Raw genomic sequence first — 14633 nt, 5'->3', positions numbered from 1 at the left:
ACCAAGGCACACTTTCCCATAGAAAGTAATGCAAAATGGATTAATCCATTCCAGACTTTTAAAAACAACCCCTAAAACAGCAATTTAACATGAATTCTACTATCTAACGAGATCAATGATACATAAAATGAAAGCAATAATCAATGTAAAGGTAAAGGGACCCCTGACCATTAGGTCCAGTCATGGACGACTCTGGGGTTGCGGCGCTTATCTCGCTTTATTGGCCGAGGGAGCCGGCGTACAGCTTCCGGGTCATGTAGCCAGCATGACTAAGCCGCTTCTGGTGAACCAGAGCTGCACATGGAAATGTCGTTTACCTTCCTGCCAGAGCGTTACCTATTTATCTACTTGCACTGTGACTTGCTTTCAAACTGCTAGGTTGGCAGGAGCAGGGACTGAGCAACGGGAGCTCACCCCATCACAGGGATTCGAACCGCTGACCTTCTGATCTGCAAGCCCTAGGCTCTGTGGTTTAGACCACAGCGTTACCCACATCCCTCCTAATAATCAATGTACTGTACTATAAAATAAATAAGACAGTATTGTAGATGACAAAAATTAAAATTAATTGTTTTTTCTTAGTTGCACTGATGATAGTTATTGTTTGGATGGGGGTTTTGATCCATTTCCACAGTCACACAATCAGTAACTAAACTGGGTTCCACGGAGTCACAAAAACAAATTAACCAAAAAAGCCTCAAAAACAAAAACGCAAAATAAAAAGCAGAAACAAAAGCGCCAAACTTAATCTGTTCCGGAAGTTCGTTCGACTTCCAAAATGTTTGAAAACCAAGGCACAGCTTCTGATTGGTACAGGCACCCCAGAAACAATAGCCAGCAGCCCCGGCGAACATTCAGCTTCCAAAAGACATTCAGAAACCGGAACACTTACTTTCAGGTTTTCAGCGTTTGAGAACCAAGGCGTCTGAGTACCAAGGCATTTGAGAACCAAGGTACCACTGTATTCAAAGAAACAAGCAGCTCAGGAGGCCAGGCCTAGTGAGCATGGCAACTCTTCCAAGTAGACCTTGCCCCAATAAAGCAATAAAGCATACCCACAGTGCCCTAAGATTCCTCCTCCCCTGGGTCCTTTCCAAGCAATCTGAGACTAGGCCAACAAGCCTGTCTCTGCTCCTCCCTCTTCATACCTCTTCTGCTCTTGGGAGACCAGGAGGGAGAGGAACTGGTTGCTGCAGGAGGAGACCCCCCTGGTTTCTTCATCAGCCTGACTCATCGCTGCCTCTTGACACTGCTCCTCTCCAACTTCTGATTCTGCCTCTGATTCTGCACTGCTCACTGCCACAGACTCTTCCTGCTCACTAAGCGGAGCAGTAAAAGTACTTTTTCCCTTTGCACAGCAGGTTTTCTAGTTTCTTCACACTCATACAACCCTCTCTATCCTCTAACCAGGGAAGGAAGAGGTACAATCAGAGCCCCAGGGCACACATTGCAGCCAGGCAAAAACACTCCAGGAGGGTGAAAAGCAGGGAGGTCCCTACATCCTGCTCCATGTCCCTGCGGAGTCATTTCCATTTATCCACAGGACTGCAAGGAAGCTTTCCACACCCGAGTTGCTAGCCAAACACCAGATCCAACCTGGCTCACATGGCTAGAGGTGCTCCAGCAAATGACTAGCTCCCAAGCTGCTAATATGAATTAGCACCTTGAATTAGGCCCAGCAGCATACAAACAGCCTGCCATGCCGGGAGGGGAAGGGAGTCCTCCCAGGGGGCTCCGCCAAACTCACCACTCTTCTTGTAAAAGCAGACTTCGGCCTGGTACTCCTGCTTCCCCTCCAGCACTTTCTCGATGCGCTGCAGGACGGCTTCGCAGGTCTCGCTGCCGTAGAGGAAGCGGCAGCTGCAGTTCTTCTGCATGACTTCTGTCCGGGCGAAGCCAGTAAGGTCGCAGAATCCGTCAGAGCAGTAGACGATGGGGAAGCCGCGGTGCACCTGAGCGTTGGCCAGCAGGAAGTTGCTATCTGCGAGTGGGTGGAGAAGAGAGACCCTGAGTTGTCATGCCAGCATTGGCGGATGGGCAGGGGAGAAGGAATTCGGATGCTGATTTTACAGCCTAAATCAGCCTTAAGGACTTAAGAAGAGCCTGCCGGGTCAGGCCAATGGCTCATCTATCCCAGCATCCTTTTCCCACAGCGGTCAACCATATGCAAGCAGGATTCGAACACAAGAGGACTGTCCTCTCCGTTGGTTCCCAGCAACTGGTTTTCAGAAGCATTGCTGCCTTTTGGCTGTGGAAGCAGAACATAGCCATCATGGCTAGTAACCCTTGACAGCCCTCTCCTCCAGACTTTGCAAGCTGGTGCCCTCCAGCTGGTGGGCTACAGCTCCCATCAACCAGGCAGTCATGTTGGCTGGAGCCGATGGGAGATTTAGTCCAACTGGAAGACACCAGCTGGGTGAAGGCTGGCCTGAACGGGCAAGCCCGATTTACGGAATGCCTCCTTCAGTGGTATAACCAGGACAAAGATTTCATGCAGATGTGGTTGATTCTGCAGCCAAGCTCTCTTCCTTTGAGTAAGCCCCTTGAGCACCCCATCATTGGCCAAGCCTCTTCTTTGAAGTAGCAGAAGCTGGAGGCAGACAATAGGCTTTTTATTCCCTGGTGGTTGAAGGTAACTTTGAGATTGCTGTTTATGGAATCTATGCTTCTCCCACTTTTGCCTTTAGGTGGGCTTCCCAAACTTGGGTTTCCAGCTGTTCTTGGACTACAACTCCCATCATCCCTAGCTAGCAGGACCAGTGGTCAGGGATGATGGGAACTGTAATCCAAAAACAGCTGGAGACCCAAGTTTGGGAAACCCTGCTTTAGGTTTGTCAGGTTTTGGTACTTTTTCAAAGCCTGAAAGACCTGTCTGACTGACCAGAAGAGACAGTTCCATCAAAGGTGTGTGTGTGTGTGTGTGTGTGTGTGTGTGTACCCACGCATGCACGCACTAGGGGTGGAGAACTTGTGATACTCCAGGTGTTGTTTTGGACTACAACTCCTATCATCTCTGGCTGTTGAACATGTTGGTTGGGGCTGATGGGAATTACAGCCTGACAATATATGGAGGGCCACATTTTCCCCATTCCTGGTACACACGTACAGAGTGAAGCCTCTCTCAAACTGCTGTCAACCTTTTTAAGAATGATTTCCTGTCCTCAAGTCAATATGAAGTAATATTACATAATTGAGTAAAGCGCCTTTGAGCCACTGCAACCCGCTTCCCACAATGTTAACATTAAAGAGCTGAACATCTCTCCAGGGCACATGTCAGGGCTCCCATACATGACTTCTCTTTCTAAAAATAAAATAAGCACTGCTTTCGGACTTTAGGCGTGTTCGCACATTACATTCGGCATACAAACTGAGTACAGTGGTACCTCCGGTTACAAATGCTTCGGGTTACAAACTCTGCTAACCCAGAAGTAGTACCTTGGGTTGCAAACTTTGCCCAGGATGAGGCTTGGCAGCAACGGGAGACCCCATTAGTGAAAGTGTTCCTCAGGTTAAGAACGGATTCAGGTTAAGAACGGACCTCCGGAACAAATTATCGGTAAGTTCGTAACCCGAGGTACCACTGTATATGGGTACACAAAAAGCTGAGCTATATGCTCATACAGTTAGTCACATACAGTGTTCAATGTTCAATGCATGTACTGCCTGTGTACCCAATAGCAGAGCTATACATCCCACTTTCCCACAAACACCTGCACAAGTGCGCAGGCAGTTTGTGCCTGTGTTCAGCACAATTTGCAAACCAGCCTCCTTCCTCATGAAGGTAGAGACAACTTGTACACAGGTACAAGCTAACCTGTGAACACCCGTCAAAGCCCATTGCAACACTAGACAAGGTGCCAAATTGCTAGACGTGATGCCCAACCCTGCAGTTTCACTGTGGGCCTCTTTCCATAGGAAGATCAGAGGCAGAAGGCAAAAAACTCTCCTGCTTTGTGTTTCCCTGTTGCAAAGGTGAGAATCAGGGCTGTTGTTGTTATGCCACCGACCAAGTGGAAGGAACTCCTTGTCTAGGGAGGTTTGCTTGTGTGTGCGCTCACTTCTGTCTCTGAGGACCTTCTGAACGCTGGCTAAATCTCCTTTGTTTACCTTGGGCCTTCGGTATCTCTGCTTTTTCGTGGTGTTGTGCTCCAGGCCTGGCACCAGCATGCAGGACCCTTGGGCAGCCGCCAGGACCCCCAGCATCCTGTGGGGCCCACTGCTGAAACCCACCCTAGATCCTCTTTTTAAAAGGCACTCTCAGCACTGCCCATTGGCTGCTGTTGTAATTTCCCACAATGCCTTGGGAGGGTGTTGCACCAGAGGCATTGTGGGAAATTAAAACGGCATTTGCCCCACTCTGATTGGAATACTGCAATTGCCACGCATACCCCACCCCCACCCACTGCCTGGGTATCCCATCTTTGATAAACAATGTTGGGGTGTCTTTGCTAAAGGCCACCAAGCTGCCATTCCTAGATGTAGTGTTCTCAGTATGCAGGGTGGACACTGCAAAATATAAGAGGACAGCACCGTGCTGCAAAGAGCTTACAAGCGAAAAAATTGAAACGGAGGCTGCAACAGAGGAAGGGCTATGGTTTTATTGCAATGGCCATTCACCCTGTTAAAGATAGGCTTTATTGCTGTTGCAAATTTCAGCGGAGCTGTTGCAAAGTCACTTGGATTTCTAGCAGATGTGGTGCTACAAACAGGCAAAGGTGGAGCAAAGAATAAGACTTCCAACACTGTTCAGGGGTAGCAAATTTGACCCACGGAACACAATTGCATGGGAAGTTCTCTTGCACCCCTGGCAGATTCCCTCCTGGGGACATAGACAATTTGTTGGTGAGAGTGGGGACTTCATGGTAGAGCTACCCTTAAGTTCTCCTTCATGACGATCCCCTGTTCCATCTCGAAAACCAGACCCTGTGTGTGCTCCCTCCCCACCCCTCCTCCTAACACAAATCACTCTGGATCTGAAGGCTGACGATGCACTTTGCTTCCCAGAGACTCAGCAACCGCTAGGACCAAAGACACACCTGTCCCCTGAGGTGCTGATGGTGGGAAGAGATCTGCCCTAAGCTGACTTGATCCCTGTCAAAAGCCTTGAAGAGAAATCGGGATAATGAGTGAACTCGTGTTATTACATGTGGGGTGGGGTGGGGGGAGTTCTGGCAGAGATCCTTTCCCTTTCCCCCCCTCCCTCCCTGAACATGAGGGTTAAATGTTAAGGCTGTGAGGCAAAATTTGCCAAAGGGGAAGCTGCCGCGCTTAGTCAGGCAAATGTGCATCTATTTTAAATAACGTATAGTTTGCATCTGGAACAGGAGATTATACAAATAACGGAGGCACCTTCCCTACAGAAAATGGGAGTTTTGCTCAGCTGCAACCCTCTCCGTTTCTGAGAACTTGCCAGGCACTGCTCACTTGTTTCGATGCATAGTTTGTTGGGTATCAAAAGGGGCTAGAAACTTGCTTTTTTGAAGAAGCAAAACCAAACCGTATGGTATGATTGCAGATGCACGGAATACACACACACACACACACACACAGCCTTGTCCAAGAGAGAGCAGCAGGAGAGTTGGGGGATAAAGAGGGTTAGGTGGAGGGAGACAAATTGTGGGAGGGGGCCATGGCTGAGTCAGCTGAGGATGGGCGAGAGAAACCATAAAAAGCATCCCTAGTAAAAGATAAAAACTGGGTGGAGGGATGTCACCCACACCCTTGGATTTTTTTTTTTGCACTGCTGCCAGAACTGTAACATTTTCTTGAGACTGCCACAGGCCTGTATTTCCTGGGGTGCTCTTGAGAAAGGAAGGCTTATCAGCCCCTGCATGGCACAATCTATTTTTGCTTCCTTTGCCGCATGGCTTTCCTGATCCTTGCACAAGGGGTTGCCGGTGGAGGATACTGAGGCGGCGGCACATTCTGCCTTCCGACCGGCTCTCCCTGCCTGTTTGATTAGATGCTTTGCAGAGTGTTGATCAGGATGTTGCCACCTTGCTCCTTGGCACGGCCCCAAGGCAGACAGATGGCCCTTGGCGGAGAAGGTGCCAAATTGGACATTTGGGCTACGGATTTCCATCCAGCAAGGTCAAAGTGTTACCCCTCAAATGGCGCCCAAGTCCGTGTCCTCAGAGAGGGCCAAGAACCGTGGAAGAGCTATGAAACCCAAGCCTGATGCATAAGGTTCCAATATCCCCTTCCCTCTGGATCAATCCTGCCCATGTTGCGCATTTTGCCTCTGAAGCAAATCTCTCCAGGTGATCTGAATCGAGATGAGGTGGTATCCTCAAGGGTGGATCTGGGACATAATTCAGGGCAACAGAGTAGGAAACAGGCATATATGACTCGTGGTTGATCAATTCACCAGAAAGTATTCTTGCACAAGCGGCACTGGAATGAACAGGAGCCAAACAAGGACATGGTAGGCAGTCCTGCACAGTTTATTTCAATGAAGCTTCTGCAGAAGATCTTGCCTGTAGATTTTGTGGTGTGTGTGTTGGGGGGAGACTTTAATTTTCTGCCTCAGACATTAAAATGCCTTGAAGCAGCTCAGAGCTGGAGAATGTCTGGAACCAGTGGCACATAAATGCTTAATGCTGTAATGGCTTTAATGGGAGAAATTCAGTCCTGCTACTATCACACCAGGGCTTAATTTGAGCAGGACACAGCTCTCTGTCCCGTTTTCTATACTGGTATTCAGCTTTGGGACATGATTTTTCAAAAAATATATTAAAAATATATTTATATACTGCCAACTCATATAACATATGAAAAAAGCAGTGTATAAAATTAGGTGCACGTATAGTGAAACATAAGCTATCCGAATAACAATGCAAAATAGTCATGAAAGTGACTGGCTCGCCTTGAAAAACTTTAACAACGGAATAGGTCTGACAAAAGCAAGGGTGCCTGGGGGACCTCTGCTGGAACACCATTCCACAGCATGGGACCAGTAAAACAAAATGCCCAACTTCTAGCTGAAGCCAGTCAGGCCTCTGTATGATGGGGAACAGCTAACAGTGCTCCTCCAGATGATCTAATACAGGGTTTCCTAAACTAGAGGTGACCAGTAGTTTTTGGACTACAGTTCCCATCATCCTTGTCCACTGGTCGTGCTAGCTAGGGACGATGGGAATTGTAGTCCAACAACAGCTGGGGGCCCAAGTTTGAGAAACCCTAATCAAGTTGGAATATAAGGGCTCAGGCAGTCCTCAAGGTGACCTGGACCCAAGTTGCTCAGGGCTTTCAGCCTCCAACACGAGCCTAGCCGTGGCCTATCAAAATAAGGATTGACATGCCTCTGCACATACACAGAGTGCTTTGTCCTCCTTACTGAACATCCAAGCTTTACAAGCGAGGGTTGGGGTGGGTGAGTATGACTTACAGGCATCGTCGAGCCTTGATCTCTTTTTCATTATGAACCAGAATTGCCTTTGGAGACAACGGGATAAAGGCCCAGTTGACCAGGACTTCAGTTTGCTGCCTCCCCCACCCGCCACCCGGCTGGCTTGAGAGCTTTCTCATCCCCCTACCCCAACCCAATTGTTTAACTCTCGGTCACCTCAGGTCACTGCTTGGATTAACTTGGGAGGGGCTTGTGTGTGTGTGTGTGCGTGTGTGTGTGAAAAATAGTTTGCATCTGTAGCTAAGTCCAGTTTTTGGCTTCTAGGATGCAGGATTAGGGGGCTGCTTAGAAGGGCTGTGTATTAAAATGTGCACTCTCCGCGGTTCTGAGCAGCTCTCCCTCGGGCTGGCCGGCTGGCTGGAACCACATCCTGTAAGCTGCCCACCCTGAGAAAACACAAATGAACTTTTAGATGGAACATCAGCAGAAGAGAAGCTCAGGAGAAGAGCCTCCCACCAGCCTGGAAGTATGATTTGGGAGCAGTCCAAAAGTTGTTTTATCAGCGCAGATCTATTCAAATACTTATGCAGGCTGCCTTTTCAGCTCAGATTTTACTAGGAAGCTCTGATTTTACTAAGGGACTGGGAAGGGCAAAAGCAAGAGGAGCCAAATGCAGTCTTGCTGGGTAGTGAGGAGAGGAAATACATGAGATATTAAAACTTCATAAAATCAAGCCCCTCCACACTCTACAGCAGTGGCAGGAAACCTATGGTGCGTTGGAGTTTGTTGATCTCCAACTCCCATCAGCCCCAGCCAGTATAGGCAATGGTCAGGGATGATGGGTGTTTGAGTTTGGCCATATCTGAAAACAGCAGTTTCCCCAACTCTGCACTAATCTATTCCATACTGGAAGGTTGTGGGAGACCAGCAGCAAAGTTCCGACTAAATGTGCATATCTTTTTTTGCTTTTGCTTTATTTTCAAAACAACAAACAATAAATTAAACAGAAACAACAGCAAACCTAAAAATAAAAAAAAATCAGAGTGTCTGGAAGACACCACAAAAATCTAAGATATGCATGCAAAATACTATCAATAATGTAATCGGCGCTACTCCTTTGCCAGTTAATTTGAAAGCAAAGATGTAGACTAGGCACTGCTAAATTAAGGCTAGAAAGTTCCATTAATGGTGCCTCATTAGTCATTAATTTTCTTCCCTTTTTTTGCTTGTATTGCATATTTTATTGGCAGGAGGCCTATAAGCAGTCACAGCTCAGGATTTCCCCAAAGTGTGGGGTTTTGACCCTGTTGAGCAGGGGTCAGCAACCTTTTTCAGTAGTGGGCTGGTCCACCGTCCCTCAGACCATGTGGACTATATTTTTTTGGGGGGGGAATGAACGAATTCCTATGCCCCACAAATAACCCAGAGATGCATTTTAAATAAAAGCACACATTCTACTCATGTAAAAACACGCTGATTCCCGGACCATCCATGGGCCGGATTGAGAAGGCGATTGGGCCCATGGGCCTTAGGTTGCCTACCCCTGCCGTTGAGGTTGCTGAAAAGTGCTAATGAGATGAAGGAGTGCACATATGAGTTTGCATGTGCTTGGGGTCCAGTTAACAGCAGACTTTAGATTAAGGATTGAGAAAAACGGGGAGAAGGAGGCTGGAGAAATAGGTTGGGTGGGCTTAGAACAGAGTAAGATAATTCTTTTTCAGCCCAAGGTCTGTGTTCCTTTGTGGGTTTTCTTTGGGGGGCTGCACGCCAGTGCAAGGCCATAACACAGACACACACCTGCATACAAGCACTCATACATGCCAGCACATCACACTTCCATTCTTACGCATAACATCCACTCATTTTCTCTCTTCATTTTAGATGCTGGGGTCCACCCACAATGAAATGTTCTTTAACGTCAGCTGAATTTACTTTTTACACTTGTACACCACACTTCCTTCAAAGAGCTTTTGGTGCATACTCTTGTGGATTCTGCTGCCTTTCCCGTTCAGAGTGATGAACAGTTCTGTGGAACTCAGAAGCTTGCCTACACTCACACCAACTCCCTCAGAAAGACAGAGCCCTGTTCAGAATGGGGCTCAGAGATGCAGGCAAGCCAGTCTGCCTCCAAAACACACAGGGATGGACGTGAGGACATGAGGTTGCTGTGATAGGGATAATCCACCTTCAGCCATTCATGTGGGAGGTAAGGAAGGATGTGAATTGAAAATCCAAAGCAATTGAGCCAAAGGATGAATGAGCTTTGCAAGCAATGGCGAATTGTGGCTCTGTAGATTTGATGTTAATCTCCCAGTTAAAAGCCTCGTGGAACATGCTGCAGCCAAGCGTGATCCGTGAGAGGGTTCCCTGATTACATCTGAAGAGGGAACTCCAGAGTGACTTCCTGCATCTTCTGCTGTAACCACTGAGCAGCACAGCTTGCACAAGCTGGTGACGCAAACTGGGAGTCCTGCTTCCCAGCTCCCCTTGTGCTATGCCAAAATTTATTTTATTTTATGTATTTATCACATTTATAGCCCACCTTTTTCTTCAGGAAGCTCAAAAGTGATTTACATTGTTTCCCCCTCACTTAGTCCCTGCAACAACCCTGTAAAGTAGGTTAGGTTGAGAGGTAACGACTGGCCCTAGGTCACCCAGGAATCAAACCCTGGTCTCTCAGGTCCTAGTCCAACACCATTGCACCACCACTGGTTCTTAGACACCAGACCCCTCCTGGAAGAGGAAGGAACCCAAGAGTCCTGGCTCCCACAACATGCTTGCTTCCAAAATTGGATAACCCTACCACACTCCTCCCCGCCCAAGCTTAGATGTGTGAGGACTGGCTGCTGTGACTTGATTGCATCCTGTACATGCTCAGGGGTGCTCTTGATAATTGCTTTTTGTGCTTGGCATGACGTTAGCCAAGAGGACGTGTGATGTAAGATAGATAGGTGCCTCTGAGCACTTGCAGAGTGCTTTCTCTCACAGCTGAGCAATCACCACAAAAAGCCCACAATTCTGAGATTTGGGCATAAGGGGCTTCAAGACAGAAAGGGGGTGCAATTTCAAAAGAAGCTTGAGCCTTGTCTCTTCACAGTTTTGAAGCGGATTCCCTGCCTCCAATATAACCAGCCTCTTCCAGTAAGCGCCTATCTAGTAAGGAGAGCTGGACTGCCACTGATTTGGCTCTTTTTCCTTGCGCCACAAGGGCGTCAGAAGCAGCCGCGGTCTAAGCTTCCAAGGAGGAGTTCAGGAGCTGTCCGAAGTGCTGATCTAGCGTCCTGCCTACCGAGAGCAACGCGGAATTCCTTGACGCGTGGCGCGCTTAAAACAACAACAACCCGGATAACTAAGGGGCTCGCAAACGAGATTCCTAAATCCACAACAGGGCTTAAAAAGAAAAAAGAAATAGGCCAGCCAAAATGTTACAAAATGGTTTGCAAGCTTTCCAGTTCTCCAGAACGCTTTATCGGACTAGATGGTAAACAAAACTGGGCAAGGGGGGGAATTGGCTGATATTGGAGACTCGCTTAAATCTCAGAGAAGCGCGTGTCCCCAGCCTCAGGAGAACGATATTGGGTTTAATCCCGTTTTATATCACCGGGAACATGGGTAGAGATGGGCGTACAAGGAAAGGGCGTTTCCCTCTTCTCCTTCCCCCTTCCTCAAGCGTTCAGCAAAAACTTCTATTCTCAGGTATTGTGCGCCAGCTCTCTGTGGCTCCCCTAGGAATAAGGGGTGCGCTGCTGACGCGGGGGGGGGGGGCGGGGAGCGCTCATTACGAAAGCTTCTCCCGGACATCCCCAAAGGAAAATGCTAAATTAGTTTTCATTGATCTTTCTGGAAGCATTTAAATCCTCCTCCTCCCCCACCCCCACCCCCCACGACCGGAATCCTCTTAAAGAGAAAATCCTCGAGCCACAATATGGCATTTTAGTTGTTGTTTGTGGGTTTGTTTGTTTTTTTAAATACACACACATACGATTACTACACCTTCCGTCCCCACCCATGTATCCTTTTCCCTCCCGCAGGGCTAAGCAGGTAGTGAGAGTGAGAGTGAAAGCGAGTGTGGCATGTGTGTCTAAGAGAGGGAGGGAGATCGAGCCCAGTTTAATTGGCACCGACACCCCAGCCGTAGTGCAGTTAGGTAATTTTAGATTCCGGGCTTAATGGTCTTATCCAACTGCCCCTCTTTAGACGGTAATCCAAGCCGTGCTGCGTTTGGGGGCCACCCCCGCCTCATTCTGCTGAGTGGGGCTCTGGACGTCTGCCTTAACTAGTCCTGCCCTGACCGCACCACTGCGTCTCCAGCCCCGGAAAACAGGCTGAATGTCTAAGCTGGACTACATAACCCCGGTGGGAGCGGGTGTCCCTTCTAACCCTACAATTCTATAATACAATAAATCAGGAACCGACAGTGAGATAGGGCACTTTGAGCGCGGGTAGAATGCATTTCAGATTGCGCCCAGCGCGCGCAGCCTCCTTCAACCCGCAAGCATTTCTCTGGGATTGAGAAAGGAGGACTTTCCCATCCTCTGTGGCTCGCTCGCTCTTCCCTTTTCGGTCTCGCCTGGAGAGTGCCGTAGAATCGTACAGCTGGAGGGAGAACCCAAGGATCATTTAGTCCAGTCCCCTGTAATGCAGGGAATCACAGCTAAAGAATCCTCGACAGATGCCCCTAGCCTTTTCTCCCTTTTAACTAGCTGTGTGCGTGGATTTTTTTTCTCACGGGTGAAGGTGAAAAAGAACTCTGCACGTGGGCAGAGAGTCACTGCTTGCTGTAGCAAGCACGCCTTCCTCCTTACCGAGCCTAGCTTCATTTTTAAAAGGAGAAACGCTGGGGCTCCTTCCTCGCACACAGGAGGGTGGGCACACTGTGGCTGTTTGGTAAAGGGGAAAATGCTCTTTGCACATGCTCAGGATTGCTCCTTCTTATGGCTCCATATGCTTAGTTTTCCTGGCATCCCAAAGAGCTTCTCACTGGGTCTGGGTGAGTTCTGGAGCAAACTGTGATGTAGTTAGGTAGTTAATTTAAAACTCTAGACTTAAAGGCGTCGCGATGCCCCTCACTTTGAATGGTAATCCAGTCTAAAGAGTGTGGTCCTTCCGCTCATTGCGCTGAATGGGGGGGGGCGACTTCCACTCCGAAGTCCTTCTGCACCACTGCAGACACGATGCTCACGGGGTGACCCCGGGCCAGTTACACGGACACGTTCAGCTCAACCTAACTCGCAGGGTTGTTGTGAAGATACTATGGAAAGGCCATTTGCATCACCCTCAGCTCTTTGGAAGAATGATTGGGCTCAAATGTAATAAACGAATAAATGTGTTCAAGTCGAAATCGGGAGGTGCCCAGGGACGGGCTCACCAAAGGAGAACAGGGATCGCGTAGCTCAGTGGGCTTCGCGCAAGAGAACTGCCTACCCCCCCTTGTCGGATGCCCTTAAAAGCACCCCAAATTCCACAGCCCTTGCCTGTAGGAGATCGGGAAGGGAAAGGTTTTCCTAGCCACACGCATAGAGAGGCACCGTGTCGAAAAAGTTTCCGAAAAGTAGCAATGCATGCAACTCATACAGCCCTGACTTCCTCCTCACTATTGTGGTCTCACCATCAATATAAATAGTGTCGTCGTTCCCGACACCCGCAAAAGCAAGCAAGACAGGTGCCTGCCGCGAGGAGCTTCCAATCTAAACGCAGATCTCAAGGGAGACAATGAAGGAGGGAGAAAAAAGAGGGGCGAAGAAAACTTCTAATCCCAGACGCGTGAGGAGTCTCCCTAAGGGTGAGAAAGGGAGAGAAAACCCTTTCGCACATGCTCAGAGGAACTCTTTTCTAGGTATCCCTACGGCATGTTGCGGAGCCCAGTAAGACATTCCCGAGACTGAGCACTTGCGGGCAGGCGACTCTTCCCTCCCGGCTGCTTAGCCTACAGAAACCCTTGGTGAAGCTGTTCCGCCGCACCCGGTCTCCTTTCACACGTGCACAAAGGAAAGTCTGCTAACTCTCCCAAGGAAGCCTGCGAGGGCTGAACAAGACCGGAGTTGGTGGCGCAGCTAAACATCAGAAGATGGGGAGAGGGTGGGCAGCAGCAGAAGAGACCCAAACAGTGTATTCCCCTTAAATAATAGAGGGGGGGGTGGAGGGTCTCAGTCCCTGGGCGATCGGGAAACGAGAGAGATCGACCCACCCACCCCGATCTTCTCGATCTCCAGTGGGTGAAGTCTGTGCAGAGACAAAGAGCGTCTCTCTTTGTTAACTCTGGAGATGCAAAGGGGGGGGGGACTCGAGAGACCCAACACAAAGCGGGCTTGGGGCAGGGGGATGGGGAGAGAGAGAGGCAGGCAGGCAAGGAGTGGGGTGGGTTTCGTTACTGTCCAGGACTTGGGGCAGATAATACTGACTGCACGCCCCCCCGCGGATTTAGGACCGCGGGGCAGAAAGAGAAACAAGGCAGAAGGGCGAGCGAGCGCTCAAGGCGACCCCTTTTCTCAGACGCCCCGAGAGTCAAGCGCCCATCCCTGGGCATAGCTGTCAACGTTTCCCTTTTTTAAAGGGAAGCTCCCTTATTCCGAATAGGATTCCTCGCAAGAAAAGGGAAAAGTTGACAGCTATGTCCCTGGGGCGTCAGGGCACCTCCATCCTCGGAGGAGAATAACTTTTAGGTGGAGGAGAAGGAGAGAAGAGAAGAGGGGGGCTGCTGGTGAGGGGAGAGGGTGGAGGAGAGGCTGGATCGACCCCCCCCCAAACATACCCCGTTCAGTCCCACTGACCGGACGTGGATTCGTGTCCACGGGACTCTTCCCCCCGCGGCGTCCCCGAGGCCACTTACGTGTCCCATCGAACCTGTTGGCGATGTTGTCCAGGAAGGTGTTCTGCGGCGCCAGCAAGCCTTTCATCACCGGCATGGCGGCGGCACCATGGGCGCCCCCCGCCGCCCCCGCGGGGAGGGTGCGCGTGTGAAGGTGGCGGCGGAGCGGGCGCGGGGCGCCTAGGCGTCTCCTCCTCCCCGTCTTCTTCCTCCGGCTCCGCCGCCGCCACCGCCGCGCGGCTCAGGCAGGGCGCTGCTGCGCGGCATCCCGGCCGGGGCTGCAGGCGCAAGGCGAGGCGAGGCAGCTGCCCGAGCCTCCCTCGCTGTCTCCCTGCCTGCCTCCCTCCCTCTCTCCCGGCTGTCAGCTCCCTCCTGCTAATCCCAGCCGTACAATTAGCGCCGAGCAGCGCTGGGGAGAGGGGAGAGGAGGGACCCGGGAGATCCCTCCCAGATCGCAGACACGCGCGCAGGCGCGCG

At 50.0% G+C, this 14633-nt stretch overlaps 1 protein-coding gene across 2 annotated transcripts in view; it reads right to left on the bottom strand.

Moving 5' to 3' along the window:
- Positions 1–14374, bottom strand: part of KCNH4 (potassium voltage-gated channel subfamily H member 4) — a 51242-nt gene extending 36868 nt beyond the window's left edge. Inside the window, exons 1-2 of one of the 2 annotated variants that reach the window (XM_081885580.1) lie at positions 14178–14374; positions 1748–1981 (exon numbers count right to left, since the gene is read on the bottom strand). In XM_081885580.1, the coding sequence (XP_081741706.1) occupies positions 1748–1981; positions 14178–14253 (310 nt within the window). In that variant the 5' untranslated portion in view covers positions 14254–14374. The remainder of the gene's footprint in view (positions 1–1747; positions 1982–14177) is intronic. The other variant, XM_081885581.1, reaches the window with a different exon arrangement.
- Between the last annotated feature and the right edge of the window lie 259 nt (positions 14375–14633).

The sequence above is a fragment of the Podarcis melisellensis genome (assembly GCF_964234715.1).
Source record: "Podarcis melisellensis genome assembly, chromosome: 13".
In the NCBI taxonomy this organism is placed as follows: domain Eukaryota; kingdom Metazoa; phylum Chordata; class Lepidosauria; order Squamata; family Lacertidae; genus Podarcis; species Podarcis melisellensis.
The sequence above is the reverse complement of the archived record's forward strand: the minus strand, read 5'-3'. Positions and strand labels throughout refer to the sequence as shown.